The following is a 26,554-nucleotide window of genomic DNA, read 5'->3' on the forward strand; positions in this document are numbered from 1 at the left end:
TATGAATAGTAGGATTACATTGAATATTTTGTGTTAATCACACTCACTCTGAAAGTATGAATGTTTCATAATGTATTGGTAAAAGCACTCTAAATTCTAAAATCATTTATCTTAGGAAGTTAAGATTGTCGTGATTGGGTTGAATATGGTATTTATAGATAGGGTTAAATACCAAATACCCTCCCTGGGGTTTGGTAACTTTATTTTTATCCCCCTGAAGTTTCATTTTTATCACAGGACTCCCCTAGGGTTTTGATAAAGGACCAAGTTAGTCCATCCGTTAGTTGACCATTAAAACTGACACGTGAACCAATCAGATGTTGACACGTGGCATATATTTAATTTTTTTTAAAAAAATTAAAAAAAAGTATTTTAAAAATTAAAAAAAATTAAAAAAAAAAGAAAAGAAAAGTAAAAATTGCGGTTTGGCTGATGCCCAGGGTGGTTCGCTTTCACTCCATCCGCCAGATGTGGGCCACCCCTTAAATGGCTTGCTTTTTAAAAAAAACATATTTTGTCAACTAACGGATGGACTAACTTGGTCCTTTATCAAAACCTCAAGGGGGTCCTGTAATAAAAATAAAACCCTAAGGAGGTAAAAATAAAGTTACCAAACTTCAGGGGGGTATTTGGTATTTAACCCTTAAAGATATTGACCACCTTAACGAAACCCCCCACCAATCCGCAGCCGTAAAGGGGAAGTTATAGCATAAATGAATTAAGGGAAAATTTACCAGAAAAAAAAAATTGAGGAAGATTTGAAAAATTGGCAATAAATAATCATGTGATATGCCTGTATAATAAATGACGAGGGCGGTATTAATTTTGGCCCTTTTTTTTTTTTTTTTTCATGACCATTTTGAAATTACTCATTTACTTTTAAAAAATTATAAAAAATAAAAATAAAAATAAAAATAAGGGCAGGATGAAATGAGGTGGTTTGACCATTTCTAGTTGGTTTAAAAGTGGCTGAACTGTTTCAAAAGCCATGAAATATAGCCATGGAGTGGTCAATAACCCCTTCTGGCTAGGTTGAGGATGGCCACTACCCTCATAGCTATGGGGTGGTTAGCAACCCAAGGGCCAATTTTTATTTTTTTATTTATTTTTAAGATAAATGTGTAATTTTATAATGATCCTGCCAAAAAAATGCCCAAAATTTGCAATGAAAATTATTTGTTTTTATTTATTTTTTTATGTTCACTTAAAGGAAGGGGAGAAGAATGATTCAAACTAGTAACCTCCACTTTATGAAGCGTGGTTCACAGTTGATTAAGCTATTCATTGAGGACAAGAAATTATTTGTTAGACATGCATACTAAGAGTAATTTGTCACAACCTCAAACCCCACTGACCAATTTTGCAATTTTTGCTTTTTATATATATAATCAAACAAAGAATAAAATCTAAGACGTCCAGCCAAACAGATAAGTGCAGAGAAAAAGATGCACAATGCTTCTTAAATATATCGGACAATCTTCCAGTCCATTGTGAAATCAGGATGATCGAGAGTAAATATAATGAATCGCCTCCAAGACAAAGATTTTCATATTAAAAAAACTACTGTGTTAAGTTGTTAACAAGTACAGCAGCAAGAGCTTCTCCGGAATATGAATCGCAAGGGGTCACAGCTTGAATCTAACATCAACTTCTTACTTACAATACTTTCCTACATTTTTTTTTCGGCGGAGAGCAATTGGTTAGAAAGGTAAAAAAAACAAACAATAACGTACATATATATAAACTTCACCGATTCACCATCTAATTTGGCCAAACCAACATATCTAACATGATCTATCGACGTTTGCTGCATGACACTACTCATTCAGCCAACCTGCTGAACTATGGTGTGAATAGGCATGGTGAGGACCAGGAGCAAAACCCATGGGGCCACCTTGAAACTCGGGTTGGGGTGCTCGATGATTATTATTAAAGCCGTATCTGTTCATCATAGGCGGCTCAGATCCAAAAGTATTCATTGGCCTTGGGTGGTTCAACTCGTCCAGTTGGGGTGCATATCGCTGCATTGCTGATGTATTCATTCTGTAAGACAAGTTGGCTGCCTGACCTGGATGCCCGTAAGGAGATGACATCGATCCCATCGGGCCATACCGAGGATCATGACCTACTAGATAGTTACTTCTTAGCAGATCAGGATCATGTTGCCCATAAAGTCGAACATGTGACCTTCTATCTATGTTCCTCGTGAGCTCCTCTTCTACCTCAGTGATATATGGTCTGTAACTGAGACCATCGGAGTTGCCTCTCATGCGGCTTGTAAGCCGTTCCTCTGAGTCTCTAGCCCTATAGTCAGAACCAGGACTAACACGAGTTAACAGTCTATGGGTCCCACTTGAGTAAGTCTCCTCGCTATGTCTGCTGTACTTTCTGCCCATCTCATCGTACAGGCTGGCCTGGCTCCCACCATAAGCTGCTGCAAAATGTTGATGGCGATTCTCACCAATCTCAGTATGTGAGGACATCTCACCAGATTTGGATTGCGGACCTTCCAATGAGGAAGGGCCATCGACTACATTGGGTGGAGAACGACGAGGCCTTCCACCATCTGTTTTGTTCCATGGTGATATCTTGCCCATTCCTTTTCCGTGCTTCTTTCGCTGCTTCTTCCCAATCTCAGCATGTGAAGGGATCTCACATGATTTGGATTGTGGACCTTCTATTGAGGAGGAGCTGCCATTGATTACACTCTGTGGTTGTTCTTCACAATTCCGCTTTTTTACAGATGTCTCATTAAGCTGGTTCTTCTCAATCTCTGCATGTGAACAGATCTCACGAGATTTGGATTGCGGATCTTCCAATGAGGAACTGCCATCGACTACATTGGGTGGAGAACGAGGCCTTCCACCATCCATTTTGTTCTCTGGTGATATCTCATCCATTCCTATTTCATGGTTTTCTTTGTCACGCTTCCTCTTTCTTTCAGTTGTTTCATTGGGCTGGTTCTTCGTGTGGCCCTTGCTCTCGAGGCTTCCTCTATCATTTCTGCTGCAAGGGGAGCTTTCTTTATGACTTTCGGTGACAAGTGCCCCACCTCTGAATTTTTCAGGTCTATCACTTTGAGTGGGAAGATCATCAATCAGCATGGAAATATCACCACAATGCTCATGATTGTCCGTTGGATGATTGTGGATTATATCCTCAGGATGGTTCTTTTCCATTTCTGATTCTTCTGGTTGCTTGGAGAGGTGACCATGTTTTTGAGCGATGTCTTTGTGTTTGGCAGTAAAATCGCGACGACTCCAAAGAGACAGTGGAGGTGCCCTCAAATTCCACTGTTCCATTTGTTTGTCATTCTCATCAACTGATCCGGGTAGATAAAATGACTGAAAGGGAGATAAGAAGAAAAGCCACCATTAACAACATGCATTCTAGAAAGTTAACTCAGATGTGGCCACAACAGAATTACCCCAAACACTCGTACTTTACCTTTCCTGATAAAGATTGGTCATCCTCCCAAACAAGATCATAAGGTATTTTCTTTTCATCTAACCTGGTAAAAGGCAACAAAAATGTGAGAAACCAGATCATAAAGTAATTCCCTTTTATCTAACCTGACTAAAGGCAACAAATAACGAGGTAGTCTGTCAATATGTGTGTGCACTCGCATGAGAGAGAAAGAGAGAGAGATAACAAACCAGTACCTTTGTGTTTCTGGTGGAACAATAAGAATAAGGAGCTTTGGTCTAAACTCGAGAGCCTTATCAATAAACTTGTTTGCCAAACTTGCTCTTAGTCCAAAAGGAGGATTTAGCCCCATGATCTGGTCAAGAAGCAAGAAAAAAGCAGTGAATCATTATATCCATTTCCTACAGACCCTCATTTGGATATTTAAATGGAAACAAGCCATCATTTCTTACCAATTGTGATCCAGTTAGTAACTCTTTTGGTTGTACAGTCATCCAATCCCTCTTCTCAAAATTAAAATCATTCTGCCAAAGATTCATAATGCAACAAAATAAAAATATAAGCACATTGACAAATATGCACATGCGGGGAGAGAGAGAGAGAGAGAGGACATCACATACTCGATCTTACAAAATAAAAAAGAAAGGCAATAAACTACAAAGTCATACTCGATCCTATTATTCATTCACCATAACTTCCCTTCCAATTCCAAACATCATTTTTCAGCCAGTATGGATGAAGCACCAAATATTAGACTCTAGACAGTCCCCTTTAAATTATTCAGCTGTCACATTACTGGGGAAAAAGTAAAAAAGGAATTAGAATTTTTCAGACAAAATAAAAATCTTAACATTGTTGCTTAGGTCCGTAGGATATCTATCCTTCCTCTCTCTCTCCTCCCAAGGTGCCCAGGATATCTGTCTAAAGGTCATATACTTTAGCCTTTCCTAAAGCAAGTATTTTGGCTTTATAATAAGAGGCCATTAACATTTAAAAATACTGCATCCCCAGTTGCAACCTCTCGACATAGGAATGCAACTTAAACCGCCAATTTAAAGAAGTTCAACTCAAATGGCTAAATCAATATCCACCAAAATTAGGCATAGGTTAATTAACCAACACTATGATTGATTTAGCCAAAACCATATTACTTATTTCTAACTCTCTAGGCAGACATCAATTTAACATTACATGCTATTCTATTAATCAAAGAGATCTGATAATATTATGCACACCTAAAATATGTACCCATGTTCCAGTTCCACAGTAAACAGTAAAAATATGTTGCTCTGCCCAATGCCATTAACTAGTCAAATCTTCAGATCCACATAGTATAGCCAAAAAATCACGTGGAGAGAGAGAGAGAGAGAGGCGCTAGGCACAGGGACAACCTATAATTAGATAGTTTTGAGACGTTTGGTTCATTCATGGAGAAAAGAAAATAAGAGAATTTCAAGATATAATAACACAGCTGTACATGTATGTGCAAGCACACATTATATGTACAACATGTATAAATATTCTTTTAGAGTCATCCACTTTCATATGAACTAAATGAAATGATAACCATCCCTCAAATTTCAGGTTTTAGTTCTTAATATTAAATCCCTAAGCCATGTTAATTTCAAGTTATACTTGTAATATTCAATTCCCAAGCCGTGTTTGAGATTTTGCCTACATTGTTTAAAGGCAAGGGTGACTCGGAGGTAATCAAAATGTTGTGAGGAAAGCATTAAGCAAATGGATTATTTTATAAATAAACAAGACAAGAATATTCCTGCAAAAGGACTGGAAGAAGGTGACAGAATAAAAAGTATCTGTACATATCATTGAAAAAGTCTAGGGCTTTTAAAAAAATCATAGGGCCGATAGAGCAATAGCAATAGCAAGCACCAAAATAGGAAGGTGGGGGGAATACACAGAAGGAGAAAGTGGTGGTGACAGAGAAGATGAGAACTAAAAGCTGTGGGAATTTCTACAACAAATTATCCCATCCACCTAGTACTCTGCAAGCCCCTAGTTTGCAAGTCCAGCATTTTTTATCAAAAGGGTTTTAAACACCTTTTTTACCTTTCTTCGAAAATAAATTTGAAAATTTAATTTGGGATAAAAAGTCTTTTTTGCACCTCTTATAAATGTAATCCAAATAGAAAAATGATCTTATACAGACACAGTTAAGCATTTCAAAGCCCATGTCAAACTGTGTCAAAATGTGTCTGATGAAGTGTTATCTCTACTGCAGTCATATTTGTAAGTCATCCAAAGGGAAGAATCTAGTTCATAATTGCTCGGTATAAGAAAAGGTGAAGATGACCTTAGCTTGAACAATATCATAGTTTTTGTATGAGCACTTCTTGCCTGTCGCTTCTAGCTTTTTCTTCATCAGAATACTAAAATCATTAGCACCACAACAGAAGTCCACTATCTGTTCAAGGGAGTAATTTATAATCAGGAAAGTGTTTTTTTTTTCTCAAGAAATTACAACAACAATGCAAGCAGTACAAATGACAACAAATCTCAACAACAATGTTAGATACAAGTTCTACAGTTCAAAAAAGATGATGCTACCATGGCAAGCCAAAGTAAAGTCAACAGGCACAAAAGTTCTAGGGTTGCAAAACGACACTATGTAGAAACACCATGCTGCTTCATAAGGTTGAGCTCTAAAATTCCTGGTTTAATAATTTCTTTCTTGTTTTTCATCTTAATTGTTATTTATTATAGAAATTCCAAGTAATAAATTGTTTTATTTACATGAATGGTTACATCCAAAATTAATCCTACATGTATTCAATCCATTTACAACAAGCAAACCCTTTGCAAGAAATAATTGGTTATACTTTTTGCCAGTTCATGAAATAGAAAATTACAACACCATCAGCCGTCTATCACAAAATTCCAAATAGTATCTGCATATACTTCTCCACACACAAATAAATCATATTTCTGTAGGAAAATATGTTTCCTAGTTCGTAATGGGAGAATGCCTAATCAAATTTTTGTTACTACAAAATTCACAAAGAATTCCATGAATACTTAACCATGGTAGAAAATAAAATGACTGGTGTTTGTAAAAGGCAATTCTCAGAACCTAAAAAAGAACTAGGAAACTTATCACCTCAATTTCCTGCTTCAGAAATGAATATGTTTCAGCTATCAAAGATATAATCAGGCTCTGGAGTGGTTTTCAATAAATGAAGGTAAAGCTTCGTGTACAACAAGACTGAACATCTTGCTAACAAGACGTATTTCTATTTTTAGCATGCTCTCATAAAAGCCAACAAGTAGCATATTCTTTAGCTAAGTTGACCAATGGGATGGACCAATTTCACAATAATTCTAGGAGATATTTTTTTTTATAAGATTCTAAGTTTAAATTACCTCACAACACCCAGAAAATTTGAACCATCTCGCAGAATAAAATATTAGACATACGTTATATAGATTCTAAGGAAGATGAAACAAACTAAGCACACAAATCCTTACCATGTCTTCATTTTGTACATACCAATGAATCTTATCAACAATCTGCACATTCAAAATCATGCTTTTAGATACTCCAAGCCCCAAGGCCTTATGGAAGCAATTCTACATCCTCAACATATATACAGAATAGGTAAAACATGCAAATATACTAAAATTGATAGCAAAGTGTATCTAGTGACTAATTAAAATCAAGAAATACGCATCATGAAGCTAGGAAGTAAGCTGACATTTACATTGACATGACGTTAATAACTAAGTCCAATTGCATGCAATTGACATGACACACTTCCACTGTCTTACAAAGATTATCCTCCTTTTCTCTTGCTCCCCATAGTGTTTATCCATTTTTGTTGCTTCCCCAAACTACCCTCAATCCAGCTCAAACCGGAAGGACAGGAGTCATTACATTTTAGCTCATCATTCTTTTTTCACCTCGATTTTCCAAGCCATCCAATGACCACACAATAAATATTTTTTGATGAATAATTTATTAGAAAGAAAGCTCCAGTACACAAAAAGTATACAAGAGAAACAACCACCCTATTGGCGTCCAAAATCTAGAAAGTCAACAATATCTACAAGATTAGAGGAAGAGAAATTAGGAACAAAAGTTATAGCCCAATCTTTTTTTTTTTTTTTTGATAAGTAAAAGTTATAGCCCAATCTAAAAGGGCACTAAAGTATGATAAACTACTGGATTAGCCTTGAGGCAAAAAACATAGCAAGATTACCTCTGCAAGTTTCTCCACTTTCGTAAAATGGCGACCGAAAGACGTGTAACGATTACCATGAAGAAAAGGTGCAAGATATACTTTGAGCTTTTGCTGCAGACATATGTATCAATAAAGCCAATGATTATAAGATAAGATATTCTTCTAATAGAAATCATTGTGTGCCAATATAAGTAGTCCAACAAATATATGAAATGTTACTAACACATATGCCAAAAGAAAAGGTTGTGCATGCGGGCAAAACAAGCTTTCAATTATATGCCCAGGAGCAAAGGAAAGAGGCATCAGACACATAATTTTACACTACTGAACCGCTTTTGCCACCAAAATTTGGAGAAAATCATATAATTCAGTAAAGGTTTGAGAATCTTTTTCATTCATGAATTTTACACAAACAATTGGAACAAGTGAGGACAGTAATATATATACTTGATTTCTGTATCACTCATATAATTAGCACAACTTCAAATGATGAAAACCATTAAAATAATAATAATAATAATAAATGTTGAAAAAAACCACGAACACAACAAAGGCCACATATTCAAATCTTATCAAAAAGAAATAGCCAAGCTCCGCATATACAGAAACAAAAAAGTACCCAAAGTAAAATGCAAAAAAGATTCAGTCTCAAACCTGATGCAAATCACAACAAAATTAAAATTAAAATTAAAAAATAAATTAATAAATAAATAAATAAAAACTAATATAAAGTAGTGCAGCAGACAGAAGGAGCCAAAGTGACACTTTAAACCAAGGTGCTACAGTCAATGCAAGAAATGGATAATCAACCCTCTTTTATAATCTTGAGATAAAAGGATGCATCTCTATCAAAATTATCGCCAATTACATATGCTCTACTAATATATAAAATAAATAAATAAAAACTATCCATGCAGAACTATGGAATTATCACCTAATACAACATGCACCACCATCAACCCCAGAATCACTAGGGCATGACACTAGTCTGCAGCTTGCAAAGTGATCCAACATATACCCCCAAAACATACCAAAAAAAAAAGAAATCTGAATGAAAAAGGAAAGCAGAAAACTCAAGTTCTATAACAATAATAACTTGATTCGCATATAAAGGGAAGTGTAAACCCATATACAGACAAAATATACAAAAGAACACTGGTTTAAAGCCACAAAATGCCCTAAAATTCAAAATGTCTATGTTTCTATTTAATTGTTTAAAAAAGAACATATTAGGCACAAACATCTTCTGCGTCTTTCATAGTGCTTCCTTATGAGAATTAGAAATACGAACTACTTAAGAACATCAAGTCTACGAAAACAGATATATTAGGAACTGGACCCAACAAATTTATAAATATGAACGTAAATAAAAACAGAATATCAAAAACAAGTGGTGCTTCCTACATCACTAGCTTGAGATGACCACTTAAATATAATCTCATAGAACTGACTGATTCTAGGCCAAAAGGAAGTATAGACAACCACCTTCCACTTGAATATCTGGTCCAGAACCTCAGGTTCGCAGACAGCTTCTGCATCTTCACAACTGCCGCCTTCTTCAAGCTTCCCTAAGGCGGCTCGAACTGCCTTCATACATACAGAAGAGACAAAAACTCATGTTTTCTTTTCTATTTGAAAATATAAAACTATAGACGGCACCATCTACAGCAGTAAGAACACTTCAATTGGATTTGTACCTCGACTGAACCCTCCAACTTCCCCATAGTAATGTTCTTGTCAAGATTATTTCTTGACGAGTAAGCATAAGTACAGGGAAGTTTGTGCTTTTTTTTGACCTCTTCTAAAGTTATTGATGATGCAGCATCTTTCATCAAATCCAATAATCTACATTGCAAGAAATATAAATAAAGACATACAAATCAAAACTTCAAAATTGACGGCCTGCGACCATGATAATTCTCTTCTAATATTAATTATATAAATTCAAAATAAAGGACTTAAAAATTCAAAAGTAGAAAAGAAAAAGGTTCACCTCCTCTCTGTATCAGCATCTAATGAGGGCAGTGCATCGCCTAGCTTCTTTGTGGCTGCCTTCACTGCCAGAGTGCTATTAACTTTACCATAATGTGTATCCTGCTTCGTGGACTTAACTTGTCCAGACCCCTTCATAAAGTTATATGACCTAGCACCAGTAGGTTTGTTTTCATCCTCCATCGAGACAGACTTCCTGTTTTCATTCAAAAGCTTTCTTGACCCATCATTTACTTTCACTTTCCTTGAGATATCTGATTGACATAACAATTTCTCACTTTTGGTATTTCCCGCCTTCACAAGTGAGGATGGCTTCTGATTCTTTCTAGCAATATCAATTCTTCTCCGGGAGGAGTTATCTAAGGCAAGATTTTTCTTCTTTGACAGATCTTTCTCTTTGTTTCCAATGGACCCTGATGATTGTCTTCTCTTTTCTTCCATGGTTGCCTTCTTTTTTTCAACTGTAGTCTTAACACCAGGGAACTTTATGTGGTCTCTTATTGGAGTTTTAAGTTCTTCATCAATCTCATGTTTTCTGGTCAATAGACAAAATAATCAAGTACTGCCAACAAACTACAAGGGCTAAGAAAGGCAGCTCATTTGAACCACTTACAAGCAGTATATTAGAATGCGGTTGTAGCCTAATAGACCTTCCCAAGCCCTTGGCATTATATCTTCATCCTCTGTACCTTCAAATGCAATCTCCCTGATAGAAGCAACTCAAGCATCAAGCATCTAGAGATTAGTAATAAAGGAACATGTTCTCATAACCGCATATCCAAAAAAGAAAAAAGAATAAGAGAGAGAGAGAGAGACAACAATTAAGGAGTACCTTGGCAAGCATTTCCTGTGGTATGACTTAGGACAACGCCTACATACAGCAAACTGCAATTGAGGATCCTTGTTCTTCTCTCCTTGTTTACAAACACAGCACTTATGAATTGGGCAAGTAAAAGATTCCCCTGCAGCAATCTTTTTCTCAAGCTCTTCTATAGCAACTTCATTCCCCTGATGGAGCAATTTTGCCACACAACGTGGATGGTAAAAATGGCCACAGGTTGCGCTCACACATTGAAAGACCTGTGCAATTGATAGAAACTTTAGAGCCATTGGATTACATTTCCAAATAAATAACAACAGAGCAATGTGGAAGAACATTCGCTGAAATCTGTCAATATGGACATTGAACTTCCGACAGGTTGAAAGATATGACTGCAGCAATCATTGGCAATTAAACAATCTGAAGAATACACAAAAGGGATTGATATGTCAATCCCCCAATGAAAAAAAGACAAAAAAAGAAAGAAAAGGAATTCAAACTGAAGCCTAATGAACCATTTAAAAGGGAGGGGGAGGGGGGAGAGAGAGAGAGAAGAAAGACAGAATCATGAATTTGTTGTTCCCTGAGCCTGCAAGAGTGTTAAAACAAAAACCTGAAAATTGGAGGTAAACCAAACAATGCTTTCTAAATAAAATTACAGGATAACTGCAAAACTACAAAAGAAGCAAAGAGGGGTTCCCGTGGGGGCTTAAGAGATCAGAGTTCTTAAGTAATAAGGAAAGCGATTTACTTAGTGAACTAATTGTAAACTAAATGACAAGTGGGGATTTCAAAGCTGGAGGGAAAATGCTTTGATTGTGAGGTAGGAGAACAGGGTATTAAACTAGGATACAACTTAGGCTGCAAGGTTCCCAGTGGTAAAATATTTACTACATAAATGATGAAAACAAATGCATCTATTTTCCTGGTAAAGTCAGATAGATACTTAAAAAATTATAAACAGAAAAATACAAGCCATACCAAAACAAAAAGAAGAAGAAAAGCAAGCTCATTAACTCAAAGAATAAGTGAACACAAGTAAGGCCTAATGAAGAGAAATAAAAAGAATCTTCAGATATCACTGGGTTCCGTTCTTAACATGGTGCACAACTAACCACAAAATCCGAGACACCCTTCAAAAATATCTTGCCTCCTGGAACAGTAGAAAAGTATGAAAAGCTAAAAATCTGGGTCTGAAATTGATCTCTTCTCATTATTTAATATATAATGGAGTGCTCTCTTCTCATTATATGTTGTGATGGACAAATATTGCATGTGTAAAAGGAATGGAGAGTCCGTGGACCGCCTTCTTCGTCATTGCGATGTGGCTTCCGCTATGTGGAGTGCTCTCTTTAGTCGTTTTGGGATGTCTTGAGTTATGCCTAGACAGGTTATCGAGTTGTTTGCTTGTTGGTGGTCTTCTAGAAGGCCGATGAGTGTTGCGGCGTGAAAAATGGTGCCTACTTCCCTCTTTTGGTGTTTATGGAGCGAAAAAAAAAAAAACAATAGGAGCTTTGAGGACTTGGAGGATATTTTATCATCTTTTTTCCATAAATTGTATCTTTGGACTGCAGCTTATGTATCCCCTTTGTCAATTAATTTTGATGATTCCCTTGTTTGTTTTGGATTACTTAGGGGATTCCTTTTGTATATTTTTAGTGTACTTAGGGGCGCCTTACGCTTTTAATAAGATTGGATTATTAATAATAAAAATACATATAATATAAGACTCACCACAAAAAATTAAGCGACGCTTCATAAAGCTATAGCAGGAAATAATATGGAATGAACATTTTGGAGGGGAAAACAAAAAGAAACAAACAAACTAACTAATGGAAACAATAGTTCAATTTCTTCTATGCTTAAATCATACCTCAGCACCTGAGAACTTGTCGGAAGAGCCCAACTTCCCACAAGCAAAGCACTGATGCCGTTTATATTCACAATTTTTACAGATGAAGGTTGGCAACTCCTATGAAGTTAAAAGGAAAAAGGTAAATTTTGATGCAAAGGAGAGACAGAGTAGAATAAGGATTTCAAAGTAAATATGAAACAGTAGCATACATCTACTTCTTCCTTCTTAGAAAAGCCAAGAGAGACACAATCAGATTCTGCGCCAGCCTCAACAGTTCCATGAAATGACCTCATGCATCTTCCTTCACAACTGCATAAGAACACAAAATAAAATTACATCATAAATTCACACATGAAATTAATCAAAAGAATGGAGTCCACAAAACAGCAGATCAAAATTGAGGACCTTCTGGAGGTCCCCAAAGAAAAGATGTGTACAAAAACAAGTGGTACTTGGGTTGCACCTTTTGCGCTTTCTAATAATATTTTTGATAACGAGGAACCCCTCCAAGGCAGGGCCACTTCGTGTACCCACCCCTGTTAGGTAAACCTTGGACCCGTGTGAAGCGCCCTCTCCACACGGATCAGGTAATACTCCAGCTTCGCCGGTGGACCGGCACCAAGAAATTATTTGCACCCAAGGAGACTCGAACCTTAGACCTCATGGACTACCACAAAGACCAAGCTTGAGTCAACCCCTTGGGGTTACACTTTCTAATAATATTTTGATAACTTATTAAAAAAAAAATTCCACATATTAATTGTAAGCAACACAATCAAAAAAAATGCAGATTGAGAACCTAATCTCAGTATACGCTCTTGTAAAACTGCTCCATTTCAAGGCCTTTATGTAACTTGCTTGCTAAAGATGCTCCATTCAATACCAGATATAACCAACTAAAAAAGTACTCACCACACAATATCACCACCATTGTCACAAAATGCACAAACACAATCCTCATTTCCATTGGAATCATCTTCTTCTTCATCCAAAATATCATCATCCATCTCATCAACTATAAATGCAGACATTGATGTGGTTTGAACAGCCTGAAACACCATAAGTTCATTGGCTTCAAAATAAATTTAGACAAATATAAAAGAGAAAGAAAAAGAAGTTACAGAGAATAATGGAACAAAGAAAAAGATGAGCAGACAAGCAGGTGTATAACCTCATCAGACAGTTTCCTCTTTCCCGGCTTCTCCTCAAGAAATGTGCATAAAAACTGTTCAAATCATAAACTTTTATTATCAAGCAGAAACATAATGATCCACTCCTTCTAGCGAACAACAAGCTGTAATACATACTTTGAAACAGAAAAGCTTAGAGTTTAAGCAAAAATTGACTCAAGAAGATCACATATCCTCCAATACAAGAAAGTAATGCAGCAGAAAGATCATGTTAAAAACTAAGAGATAGTAAATCTCAGAAGAAAATAATAATAATAACAAAAATCAAAGAAACAAGTAAAGCTGGAGTAAGTTAGAAATACTAATGATAGCCACAGAATAATTTAGCAGTATCCAAAAAATAACCCAACCAAATCCACTTCAAGAGCACTTCTCTCTGCACCTTGTTCACTTAGCCATAACCAGAAAGTTCAGGAAAAAAAAAAAAAGAAAAAATCCTCCAACAAGCTTCCCAAAGCCTAAATTTTTTTATGCCCAAAAATTATCATAACATTCAAGATTTACATGCGTCAAAAACATTCTAATTCTTCTCAACTTCATGTCACAATTAACAAGACAAGGAAGAAAGCTATACAAACCTTGGACTTTGCTAAGGTATCATCCCTTTTAACAGCTTCGCTAATTAAAGGCATGTGGTCCACCAGATCATTCTGAGAAGGTCTGACCTCATACAAGCTTCAAATTGAATTAAATGTCAATTTTAACACTAAGACAAACAGAAGGAAAGTTGATAAGGCTTAGAAGTTTGACAAAAACCTGAAGACTTTAGACAAGTGATCCCACAAAGATTTTCCAGATGTTTCCGGATATTTCTTCAAGAAATGAAGGCATTGCACTGTTATCAGGATTGATCTAATTGTATCCTCAAAGCTCTTCCTTGGCTTCTGAAGCTTGATCCAATTATTTTCCTTGGAGAGGACCGATATCTCGGGATTCAAATTGGAAAGATCAAACCTCCATGCAATCACATGCTTATATATTTTTTGAAGCCCATTGTCAGCAGTTCCATGCAGGAATATCTGTTCTTTCTTGCGATCTGGACTCTCACCTTCTCTCCATTGAATTGGCAAAATAGAAAATGAAATGGGTTCATCGTTGTCATCTTCAAAATAGTAATTTGAAACGCATTGTGGCAGGCCCTCGGCCTCATCATCGGATGATGCCATAACCTTCTTTCAGTCACACCCTTGCTTTACAAACTAAGCAAGACATTCAAAGAAGAAATGGTGTAAATAAAACATTACGAACATGCTACAGGGTGCGTTAATGCAACCCATAAGAATCAAATTCACTTATACGACTCCAATATACTTCTTAGTTATTTTTCTTTGTTAGGAACTTAGATTTTCTTCAAAAAGATTATGTATATAAAAATGAAATGAACAAAATTTCAATCGGCACATAAACATTATCAGGAAACTTTAAGTGCCTATACCAAGTGATGTGTTGCTACAACAAATTTTCACGACATGCTCAGTTTTGTCGCTAATAAGTGCAAATATATCTTAAAGTTTCAAATTAGTACATTACTTGTGAGTATAAAATTTCCGTTCAAACGTTCTAAGATGCTTCCTTTGTTCCTTCATTTTCCCCCCCTTTCTTCCGAACTAAACAGGATTTACATATTATTTATCTGTTCCTAAAAGCTCAGAAATTCATCGTTACCTATAGTTTGGTCGCCAAGAGAACTGTTAACAGAAAATAGTAATTAAGTTGTACATATATATATCTCGTCCAATGTAACATTGATTGTGAAACGCAACGCAAAGCAAAGTCCCCGTTTGGTTTCCGAGAAAAACAAAAGTAGAAAAAGAAATCAGAAGCAATTGAAACACCAGACAAGAAAACCAAAAGAATTTCGTACCTGGAATGCGCTTTCCGTTTTAATGATAATTAGATTACTTACTTAAAAAAAAAACCCAAAACAATGTAACTTCTACCCGTTCGTTTTCTCGGGAACCAAACAACAGCCCAGGGTTTCCGCAAACAGAAAATAACTTAAAAATTAAAGCTTGAAAATGTAAGGAATACAAGAAATGACCTTTACCTTATCATAGCCAACGCCCAAGAAACGCCTGTGTCAGAGCCTTTGGTGGTTCTTGATTAGCTAAGAATTTATTTGCTCCGATTTTTCCATTTTTTGGATTGAGTGTTCATTCGGCAGAGCTGGACTCGCAAGCACGTAATTATATTTTCTTTGGAACCGCAAATTCCAGTCTAGATCATGATCGTCAGATGTAGTTCGGTACTGGTTTGGGACCCACCAAAAATCAACGTCTGCGATCCCACACGGGATTCTGGTTCCTTTAATTGTAAATGTAGTTAATTTAAAAAATAACTGCTACACACTCTTACACATTTTTATTATTATTAAATTTAATGATAATTTTAAAAATAATATCAAAATTATGAAAGTAAAAGTTTGTAGCATTTTTCATTTCAAAAGGTGTAGATTTTTTTGTTTGGTTACACTAAAGTATAATAGAGAATCGTCTAACCCTTTTGCTGAGAATTTGAATTCTATTCTAGAAAAATGGGAATTCATGTTCCTTGATCTTTGGAATATTATCAAAATTTTTTTTTTTGAAAAAAAACAAAACAAAGAACTTTCTCCTCTCTCTCTCTCTCTCACACAGTGCTTCTACTGTCGCCTCAGCCTCTTTCCAGTAGTTATTGCTATTTTTAAGTGAGAGTTCAGATAGGCTTGCCTTAATCTGTGCCCCTTTTACTTCTATAATTGTCTTGCGCAATCCCTTGAGAGGACAACGTCACTTGTTTGACTTATTTTATACCATTTGTAATTATTTTCGTATTGTTTTAGTTTGGTTTGGGTTTATTATTGGAAAACCCACTTCTTTTTTGTTTTTAGGATCGTCTACTTCTTATTCATTTCAGATCAAGAGTAAAAATGATATTTCCCTAAAAAAAAATAAATGCTACTTTTTTTGGTTTGATAGTATTAGTGGCATATATGATGGTGAGGAGGAAAATAGAAAGGTGAGTGAGATGAGAATAATAATAAGGAGTCCTTTCAAATGTGATATGCCATTTAAAATTGTCAATAAATTAAAATTCAATGATAATCATCTCAAATTTAATAATAATTTTAAAAATTATATTACACGCTAAGACAACTTTAGTATTCTTTATATCATTATTCGTAAAACAGTGAAAAAAAGACTTTAGTTCTTCTTAATTATTATTCTCATTATTCGTAAGACAGTGACCGGCCAACGGGCTCCTTATATCATTATTCGTAAAGACAGTTACGGGGCAACGGCCAGAGTGCTGCACAAGTTGGAGAGGAAGCGTCAAAAGCCAAGCAAGGTGCCGATTGGGCAGCCAGAGAAACGTTTTAAAGAGAAAAATGTAACTTCCTTTCACTCAATTTATTTATATTTTTTTTTCAAGTCTTTTCCGACATTTCACGGTCGCGCCATTCTCTAAACAGCACCACAAAAGTAAAGCCAACATCTCTTCTCCTTCTCTTCTTTCTGCGAGAAACATCTCTTTCTATTTCAAACAGTAAACTGTTTCTACAAAGTTTTTCGCTCTTTCCTCTTCTTCCACCCGTTGGTTTACAAGCACATTTGCTTTTCCTAGAGCACTTAGCGGTGCTGAAAATCTACCAATATTCACCTTTTTCTTTTCTTTTTTTCTTTTCATTTCTGCCTAAAACTAATCCTATGGAGGTAAGCACTATAGCAATTCATAGTTTATTCTCCCACAGAAGCCATGTCGTTCTCAACCAGTGAGGAGACAGTAGTGTCAGAGGCAGCATCATCGATACTAAAGTTTGAAACTTCACCACAAAGGGAGGAGATTTCATCCTCGCCGCTAATTGATGGAGCCGGGGATGCATCGGTGATAGTCGAACAAGAAGACCCATCAGCAGGGGATGGATAAGAATCAGCCTCTTCAGCTGCTTTTTGCAGGCTCCAGTACATGATACTAGCCGTAAGGATGAGAAGCATCTTCTGGTTCACCTGCCATAACATACAACAGATGTCCATCATTGGATCCTTGAAAATGTGAGTCAGTTGTAAGATTTCTATAAGCTCATACTTCATACAGGGAGACTAGAATTCGCTGATATGAATGATAGTTGCCAACAAGAGGCAACTGCTAGTACTTCTAAGAAATATTTCTATTGCGAGGAATGCTACTCTTTCGCATCGCACCAATTAATGTGGCATGTTTTAAGTGACTTTTTATCTCAGTCACTTAAAAAAAAACACTTAAAACACACCACGTTAAGGGGTACGAAATTAATGAATATGAAGAGTAACATTACTCTGCTATTGACAGGTTATTTCCTGGCAAATGATCCACATTACCATTCCCATGAATTTTGGTAGCTTTTCAAAGCCACAGAGAGAGAACGAAAGTGTCAACTCCGAGTCATAGTATGTGCAATGAAGTGCACAAATCATAAACTTAAAGAGGCCCCCAGCTTCAATCTTACCTCCATGATGTCCTCAGGCAACAAGAAAATGGAACAACCAAGTTTTCGTGCAACACTGATGCTATATGTGGCATTCAACCTCTTTTCTTCATCTATCATTTCAACACAGTAAAAAAAAAAGAAGTCAGCCCACTTCTTCCATAGTACTTTCCTCAATTTTGGTAATTTCTAGAGTGAAGAAGTAATTTAGAAGCATATGAAAATTGATCAAACTGAATCAGTACAGTTCATTTATTCTCCCTCCATAAAAGATTAAAATATAGGGCGGTAGTCCTGTCCTTGTCTAATCCAAAATAGAGAGTTGCAGGAAACATACCACTTTCTCCCTTGGTAACAAGGTTCCAATTGACAACCCTAGGCTCCACCGCACTAAGAAGCTCAAGGAAGAATATTCCATTTGACAAGCTCTTATCCTGACGATAATTTCCATATAACACAAAACCATTAATCAGTCTCCATTTAAAAATGTAAAATATATGTATGTTCATATATATATATATATATATATATGAAGAAAAAATTTCTACCTAACCTTAAAACTCCGTATTTGAGAAGCTCTGCCTGTGCTTTTAACTTTGTTGTTTGCCCAATTTATTATATCAGCATCTGTCAACTCCTTTCCTTGGGAATGAGATCTTAAGTTCTTCAAAAGTTGAAGCATATTAAACCTCATCAACTGCCACAGGAAGGCTGAAACAGATACAAACAAACTTGACCATTGAAACAACATACTTAATGACAGAGACTCAACAAAAAATAAACAACCAAATTTGTTCTATAATATATAACAGCAAACGGCATGACCAAAATTATTTTATCAAGCTTGTTTAGGAAAAGAAGGAAAAGATTTGAACTCAATAGAGAGTTGTGAAATAACTAGATAACAAATATGGAATCTGCATTGAAAAATTCATGTTTGATGCTATCATACATGCAATATTCTACAAGAAATTGGTATGTTAGACAGTATCTGAATTGACACCCGTGTCCAATCAACACCGGCTTGGGCTCTAGTACAAAAATATTAATATGCTAAAAGAAGGGAATGCATAAGTGTAGGAGTATAATCAAGATACTTAAATTACATTATTTTGCTTCTAAAGGTGCTTTGGCAATCAATGCAAGCTTAGACATATAATTTATAGTTAAATTAGCAACACAGGTGTCATAAGCCTTGCTCCAATGTCATTTATGACCCCTTGATGGCTTATAAATTTTTTAATACTGTATAGAAGAGTCTTCAATTCTACTAACCAAATGCAACTTGAGATGGAGGATTTACCAAGTATGAGCTTTTTATTTCCTTGTACAATATCATTTCCAGCTAAATTCACTAGTGAAAATTTCATCTGCTTCCCAATCTTTATAACTTGATTGCAGTTCTCTACTTTTCTAAATGGCATCTTAATTGGAGGCTTTGATGCCTGCTTCCAGTTAACTGATCCAGGAGAAACCTTGTCAAGAACTTCTAGAAGTAACCATCTGTACAAGAATATGCACATCAAGCCATATCAGAGGAAACTTGTAATCCGATGTGGAAGATATTCAAAGTATGAAACAGAGATAAAGAGCTCCGCAAAGAGAGATGAAAATATTTTCAAGAATAAATTGAAAGGATAGAATATACATATGCATCTCTTCTAGAAAGTTTTCAGAATATCCAAGATGAGAATTTGGCACGTGGCTTGTAGTTCTTTAGTACATGAGATGAAAAGCATTCGCTCATAAAAAGACCTCCCAAAATTGAGGCCACTCTGGTTGCTCTTCTCTAAAAATTAAAATAGGAAAACTCACCCATTTCTGACATCCTCAAACACATTATTGACATAAGTAGCAAGTCCAAGACTGTTGATCCACAGCCGAAAGCATCTTTCATCTCTAGAAGTTTGTACATCATCTGTCATCATCTCAGCATAGGAAATCTTTTTGCTGTCTGTTGAGAGGCCATTCCTGTAAAGGTAGTACACTCCTAATCAACATAATGAACCACAAAGTAGGGAGTCTAAATTACCTGAAAAATACATTAAATTTTTTTTAAAAAAAAAGTAAAGAAAAAAGGAAATCTTCATCCAATACATGTTGAAAAGAAAGACGGAAAAAAATAAAAAAGAAGCAAAAAGCAAAAGAGACAAAAAATCAATTTCTGGGAGGCACTCATCACATCTTACTTTGACGACATATTGTATACAGCATACAACATATGAACATAGTTTATTCAAATAACTTCTACTTAAGTATAATTCCGTCCAACTTATAAAATTAAAAAGACTGTTCCAAAGAGTTACCATTCAACTTTAAGAAAGAAAAAAAATAAAAAAATAAAACAAGAGAATAGGAAATCCGACAAATGTTCTATACACTTCAATATAAAAAGAGAGATTGAATTTAATTTCCACCTTTGATGAAAAATTTGTGCCACAAATCCAAGATTTAAATTTGATGAGCCCTCAACAATGTCATTTGGAGCCAAGTATCTTTTGCAATTCATTCTCTCTGCATGATCAAGTACCAGTTTCGCTCTTTCATTGGGATCCTTGGTATCCAATGTGGATGGACTGCAGTGTTCTGGAGCCAGAACATTTAACAGGTAAGCATAAGCCTCTCCATCCTACATGCGTATGAGCAAAAACATAGAAGGCACATTGAGTTAAAAGTTATAAAAACAAAATCACTTGATAAGAAAATTTGACTTAATTTTGTAATAAAGCAAAAATCCTGTTATAATTGCTTGTGGGAGAAAGCATGTCCTGACTTTAAAAGAAGGGGAGAAGTGGGGATGATTATGGAGTAAATAGGATATCTATATAAGGAACTATTCCTTTAAAGGAGCTCAAAATTCCACTTTCTTTCAGCAATGTTCCTGGTTATTTACCCCCATCGTACTTTTCCTGTTCCATAAATATGACCATGCTATTCCAAATTCATATATGCTTCCATAATAAGGATTTTTCAAATTCGGGCAATAAATCAGGACATATAGTAGGATACTGCAATCTAAATATCCCACTTACTACTGACCTATTCATAATGAAATCATTAGAGCGCTAGTAGATATACAGAAACATTGGCCAATACCTTCAAATCAGAAGAAAAATTTGTAACAGGTTTCTTATAACCTGCTTTCTGAAGATGGAAATTCATCCATTTCAATAAAACCTTGTCAGGGGGTAAACTCAAAAGCTCTTCAACATCCTGTCAAATAAAGCAATGCATAATCTGAGTGTTATTCCTAACATAAACAACAAAAATGTAGCAATTGAAAGACTTCATTTTTTTGAAGATTGAGAGCATGAGAATTCTAGATTTCATACATTGCTGTCATCCACCAGTTCCACAAGCTGAGGTGTCTTCTTAAGGTTGAGATCTGCCAACAGTTGTATCTGAAGTTGCCACAATAAGTTCATGCCAGAAAGAAGGAGAAAGAGATGACTAAATAATCTCCATAACCAGAAGTACAATGTCTATATGGTCATGTTGTAACCAAGTTTCAGTGTCCGGTAAAGGGCTTAAAGGCTATTAAACCTTATTCACAATCAGAATCTAAAGTAAAGTCCAAAAGCTCACCTTTATAATTTGGGATATCAAACCTAATACCAAATGAGGCTGCAAAAAAAAACACAACAACCAGAATTAGAGACTTTCAAACTACCATACTATATCAGTTAAGCTAAAGTGGGAAACTGAATAAGCTAAACTCACTCTTCCTTCAACCAAGTCTTGTGTGCCAATGTTCACTACTGTGCAGCCAATGGCCTTTGCAGAGTTGAGGCAAAGAGTATGGTTCTCATTTCTCTCCCACGGGTTGAGTACCCTTTTGGTGTTGATAGCCCGCTCATCTATTGTGCCAGGCACAGCAACATTGATAAGCTTACTGCATTATGCCATGAGATGAATCACCACCAGAAATTTTATTAGCTTGAATTTACATATAAAAAAAAAATGCATAATCAAGCAAACTGTGCTTAAATACCATAGAAGGACCCCGTCTTTTGCAAGATCAAATAGATCATTTGTAGCTGGATCTAATGGAAGATATTGCTGTAGAAATGGATCATCCCCAAGATAGCTGTTTATGTGAGCAACGTATGATACTTTCTCTGATTGACTGATTGTGTGAAGGAGAGTAGTTATGGCAGCCTTAAGGAATGACGAAGAGTTTTTTGAACTACCCAATTTTAATGTAGCTCGACCTTGCAAATTCAAATATGCCTGCCCATACAATGCAACTAATTAACATGTTGTCTCCCATCCTTCTAGCTTTATTACATAAGTAACCATAAAACCAATAAATTCCCACTTGAATTCAATTTATTTTCAATGTAACAACCCAGAAAAATTAAAAGCAATCCTAGGACTTCTAATTTAAATACTCTTTCGATGCTAATGCTACAATAATTCATTTATCAACTACCAGAGGGAGGGAGAGAGAGAAAACAGAGAGAAATCGGGAGACACATGACACTTACCCTAAGGAATGCTTCAAAATCCGTCTCTTCACTCAAAACAGAACCCGATTCGCCCAAAATCCCCCTAATCTCCTCCTCAGTGAACTCCTTAAATGGCTTTAGCTTCACCATCAAAGGCGGCAAATCTCCAACTGTAACTATACCATTCTGTTTCTTCACTGCAATAAACTACAAACCCACCAAAAATAAGTTAAACGCTTGACTATGGTCAGAAGAACCATCTCAATACAGTTCTCAGATTTATATTCATTAAATAAAAAATAAAAAAAAAATCTTACTTTGTTTTTGAGGCTGAGAAGCTCGACCTGTGTGAACTGGCTTTGAAGCCATTGATCGGAAACCAAAACACCCACAAAACTCGACATCTCTGCAAATTGCCAAGACGAAGATTTTAACTAACCTTTAAAATTCTTTCCGAATCACATACAATTGATAAAATCCCAACAATAATCTTTATCAGAAATTCAATCCAATATCAAACTCTGAAGCACAAAAGTGAATCCATTTTTGCATAAAACAAGTTATAACCGTAAACAAACCATGCACTAGCGCGATGGAGGCATTCAGCTCCTGTCAACTGTGTCAAGACAGATAGTATCCAAAAAAACAAGCTAAAATAAGGGGATTTAAAAAAATAGTTAAAAAAAGAAAAAAAAAAGAGAACACAGTAGCAAGACTAAGGCAAAACAATACTTGTTAATTAGCTTTTAGATTGTATGAACAATGAATCAAGCCCTGCTAAATATAATATAAATGAAAAAGTGCCAAGAAATGCATATCTATTGAAATTAAAAAAAAAAACGCAAGTTCATTCAATTCTTCCTGCTTGGCAGATATCTAATTGCCTATGAATCAGGCAACATATCATGCATGTTTTGGAACAGCGGTTTCTAAGAAGAATAAAGTAATTAAACGAACCAAACCGAATAAAAGGAAAAAGTGAAAACAAAACCAAACCCAGAATTCCATTCCATTACCTGTAAACGTCTTACAGAAAAAACCCAATGGCATGAGACATCTTATGCGTGTGCGCGTCTTATTCTACTACTTTTCCATGAATAGTATTATGATAACTGAACCAGAACCGAATAAAGAAAACGTACAATCAAAGCAAACACCACAGCCCACGGGTCAACACCAGTAGTAAAATCAAAGACAATTCCAATCATACAAGACACGCGAAAAGTGCCCGAGCTTCGTTACAGTAGCTTTTCATGAATAACAAGACAAATGCATCAACACCCAGAATAGAAAACATATAACCAAAGAAAACCCAGAAGCCCCCACCTCTGAAAAACCTTGAAACCGGATGTGTCCTTCAGAGTTTTTGAGCGTTCCTTAGTTGCTTCAATCGTAATACACACAATGCACACCACAGAGAGACACACACACACACGCTGATAGTGAAAATCATGGAGTAATTCCTAGAAGGGCATGCATCAAGGAAGTGGGGGGTAGTAGCTTAGTGGGTAGTTATTATCCTTGTTTATGTTAGTGCTACATGGGTAGTTAGTATTCAGCTGTTATGTTATGTTAGTGGGTAGTTATGTGTTATGGGCTAGTGTGTATCATGGGTGGTTACTAAATGTGTTGTGAGTAGTGGGTTGTAAGCCTAGTATAAACCAAGAGTCCAGAGATTAGTTGGGGTATTGAATTGTAATCTGACTTGTGTCTTTGTGGTTTGTCTCCAACCCTTAAGTGGAGTTCATTATCTATCACTTATCTACATATTTTTGTTCAATTTATCGTGGGTTCCTATCAACTTGGTATCAGAGCATGGCTACCAACAAGGATCGTCTCAAGAAATTGGAGTTGGAAATGCAAGAGCTAAAAGAAGGAATGCAAAAGATGAGTGTAGAGTCACAGTCCAATTTTCGTGAGCTTAGAGAATTATTCTCCAAGTCTCTCGAGAGGGGCGAGTCGTCTGCAACAAAGGAGAAGGGGCCATTTCAATTGGCCGGGGAAAATTCCTTCGGACATTCGAATGGATCCAAGGGGTCAGGTGGTTTTGCTAAGCTGGATTTTCCCCGTTATTCGGGAGATGATCCCACAGTTTGGTTGGACCGGGTAGTTCAATATTTTGACTACAAACAGACATCGGAGGATCAAAGGGTGTCGTTGGCTGCCTTTCATTTAGAAAGTGAAGCCAATCAATGGTGGCAATGGATGAAAAAAGTGTATAAGGAGGAACGGTTGCCCATTACATGGGAGGTGTTTGAAAGAGAGCTATTGATCCGATTCGGTCCTACCGAAGTCGAGGATTATGATGAGGCACTCTCAAGGATACAACAAGATGGGACGTTGCGAGAGTATCAACAAGAATTTGAGCGTTTGGCAAACCGAGTGGATGGATGGCCTCAAAAGGCACTCGTGGGAACATTCCTTGGAGGGTTAAAACAAGAAATTGTGTCTGCCCTTAGAATGTTCAAGCCGAAGACTCTTCGTGATGCCATTGAGCTAGCACGGATGAGAGATGATAATCTCTCTAAAGACCGGAGGACTTTACGAGATGAAGGGACGAAGCAACAACAAGCTAACACCATGCAACAACCGACGTCCAACACACCTGCTGCACGGACGTATTCCTATGGGGATGCTAAGAAGCTCTCATGGGAAGAGATGCAGAAACGAAGAGAGAAAGGCTTGTGTTTTCGGGTGTAATGAGAGGTTTACGCCGGGACACCGGTGCCAAAAACCCCAAGTGCTTTTCATTGAAGCTCGTACAAAGAACGAGATGCATGATGATTTCGAAGAAAGTGATGCAGAAACGGTGAGAGGCAAAAAATGGTATAAAGAGGAAGAGCCGCTCATCTCATTGAACTAACAACAACAGTTTTTCAACCAACAACCTTGCGGACAAGGTTCCTCTTCAAGGGGAGGCAAATGATAGTGAAAATCATGGAGTAATTCCTAGAAGGGCATGCATCAAGGAAGTGGGGGGTAGTAGCTTAGTGGGTAGTTATTATCCTTGTTTATGTTAGTGCTACATGGGTAGTTAGTATTCAGCTGTTATGTTATGTTAGTGGGTATCATGGGTGGTTACTAAATGTGTTGTGAGTAGTGGGTTGTAAGCCTAGTATAAATCAAGAGTCTAGAGATTGGTTGGGGTATTGAATTGTAATCTGACTTGTGTCTTGTGGTTTGTCTCCAACCCTTAAGTGGAGTTCATTATCTATCACTTATCTACATATTTCTGTTCAATTTATCGTGGGTTCCTATCACACGCGCGCGTAGAGAGGCGGGAGAGAGAAAGAGAGGGATCGAGTATTTCTTCGTGTGAGAGCAAAGTGAGAGAGAGAGAGAGAGGAAACGGTTTGGACTTTCGGACCCGCTAAGAACAGAGGAGGACAGCCGAGAGAGGACTGTCTCTGTGAAGGAAGGACCATTCGGTTTGGGGTTCCCGTACTCGCGAGTGTATGGTAAAATGAATGGACTCGCCCCTTTTGTGGTACAACTAGTTGTGTTCGTGCGCACCTCTTTGGTCTCTTCTGCAAGTGATTTTGTTCCTATGCGGAGCGTGCGACAGTGTGACTCTCTTTTACCTTGGCAGTTAAGATACCTAGTCCTTGTTAAAATTTTTATTTTTATTTTTTTGTCTACTCAAAACAAAACATTAACAATTTCCACGTCACAAAAGGCCCCACACCCTTCCCTTATCTTTCTCGGGTTCAGCTCATGTATTATCCATCCATAATAGTGTTATAAATTCATCTCTTGTTCATATTTTTTTTATAAATTCACCAACATAATCAATAGTGGATTTTGAATTTTGATAGAGATAAGATTAATATTAGATAGGTTTAAAGATTAGTAGTTTAATTCATTAGAATTTTAATTATGATTAATTAGAGTTCTTATTAATTTATGATTTCTAATGCTATTGTACTCTATTTAGATATTATATTCCTGTTACTGAAAAAAAAAATACAATATTTGTTAAATTTTCCCGCCTTGAGTAGAGTATAATAGTCTCTCCTACTCGAAGTGAGCTATTGTGATTTTTTTGCCTGAAATGAGTTCAATATTTTTGTTTATTAGTGGTGAGTATCCATTAGTATTAAAGTCGTTCCAATCCAATTTTGCACAAACCTAAAAATCCCACACCTCAACCCTCACTAGAGTTCACAATGGCCTTATACCA

The 26,554-nt window shown here is 36.3% G+C and overlaps 2 protein-coding genes across 2 annotated transcripts; both read right to left on the reverse strand.

The window, feature by feature from the left end:
• Window positions 1-1,512: 1,512 nt before the first annotated feature.
• Window positions 1,513-15,628, reverse strand: LOC132173679 (protein ENHANCED DOWNY MILDEW 2). Its single transcript, XM_059585244.1, has 19 exons — window positions 15,530-15,628; window positions 14,239-14,681; window positions 14,061-14,157; window positions 13,464-13,517; window positions 13,205-13,341; window positions 12,502-12,601; window positions 12,311-12,409; window positions 10,450-10,697; window positions 10,231-10,323; window positions 9,619-10,152; window positions 9,323-9,470; window positions 9,111-9,212; window positions 7,644-7,736; window positions 6,913-6,954; window positions 5,741-5,851; window positions 3,879-3,950; window positions 3,663-3,781; window positions 3,448-3,511; window positions 1,513-3,344 (listed from the first exon to the last, which is right to left on the reverse strand). Exons 2-19 carry the CDS (start codon window positions 14,646-14,648, stop codon window positions 1,818-1,820), a joined length of 4,050 nt encoding a protein of 1,349 aa, XP_059441227.1. The 5' UTR covers window positions 14,649-14,681; window positions 15,530-15,628; the 3' UTR covers window positions 1,513-1,817.
• A 1,328-nt stretch (window positions 15,629-16,956) lies between these two features.
• On the reverse strand, window positions 16,957-24,134 carry LOC132175559 (fimbrin-1-like). Its single transcript, XM_059587533.1, has 15 exons — window positions 23,701-24,134; window positions 22,692-22,780; window positions 22,414-22,581; window positions 21,918-22,156; window positions 21,647-21,818; window positions 21,512-21,550; window positions 21,259-21,327; window positions 21,023-21,139; window positions 20,344-20,555; window positions 19,742-19,897; window positions 19,230-19,429; window positions 18,480-18,637; window positions 18,264-18,360; window positions 17,948-18,039; window positions 16,957-17,468 (listed from the first exon to the last, which is right to left on the reverse strand). The coding sequence occupies exons 2-15, from the start codon at window positions 22,776-22,778 to the stop codon at window positions 17,199-17,201; spliced, it is 2,076 nt and encodes a 691-aa protein (XP_059443516.1). The 5' UTR covers window positions 22,779-22,780; window positions 23,701-24,134; the 3' UTR covers window positions 16,957-17,198.
• Window positions 24,135-26,554: the final 2,420 nt, after the last annotated feature.

The sequence above is a fragment of the Corylus avellana genome, chromosome ca3 (genome assembly GCF_901000735.1).
Source record: "Corylus avellana chromosome ca3, CavTom2PMs-1.0".
In the NCBI taxonomy this organism is placed as follows: domain Eukaryota; kingdom Viridiplantae; phylum Streptophyta; class Magnoliopsida; order Fagales; family Betulaceae; genus Corylus; species Corylus avellana.

Coding starts and splice junctions, on each gene's coding strand:
- LOC132173679 (XM_059585244.1), bottom strand. CDS start 14,648: ATGGCATCATCCGATGATGAGGCCGAGGGCCTGCCACAATGCGTTTCA. Junction 12,602..13,204: donor AATGGTGGTGATATTGTGTG/GTGAGTACTTTT, acceptor GTTCTTATGCAG/TTGTGAAGGAAGATGCATGA. Junction 9,471..9,618: donor GATGCTGATACAGAGAGGAG/GTGAACCTTTTT, acceptor CTTGCAATGTAG/ATTATTGGATTTGATGAAAG.
- LOC132175559 (XM_059587533.1), bottom strand. CDS start 22,778: ATGTCGAGTTTTGTGGGTGTTTTGGTTTCCGATCAATGGCTTCAAAGC. Junction 22,157..22,413: donor ATTTTGAAGCATTCCTTAGG/GTAAGTGTCATG, acceptor TTGTATGGGCAG/GCATATTTGAATTTGCAAGG. Junction 21,328..21,511: donor TGATATCCCAAATTATAAAG/GTGAGCTTTTGG, acceptor TGGCAACTTCAG/ATACAACTGTTGGCAGATCT.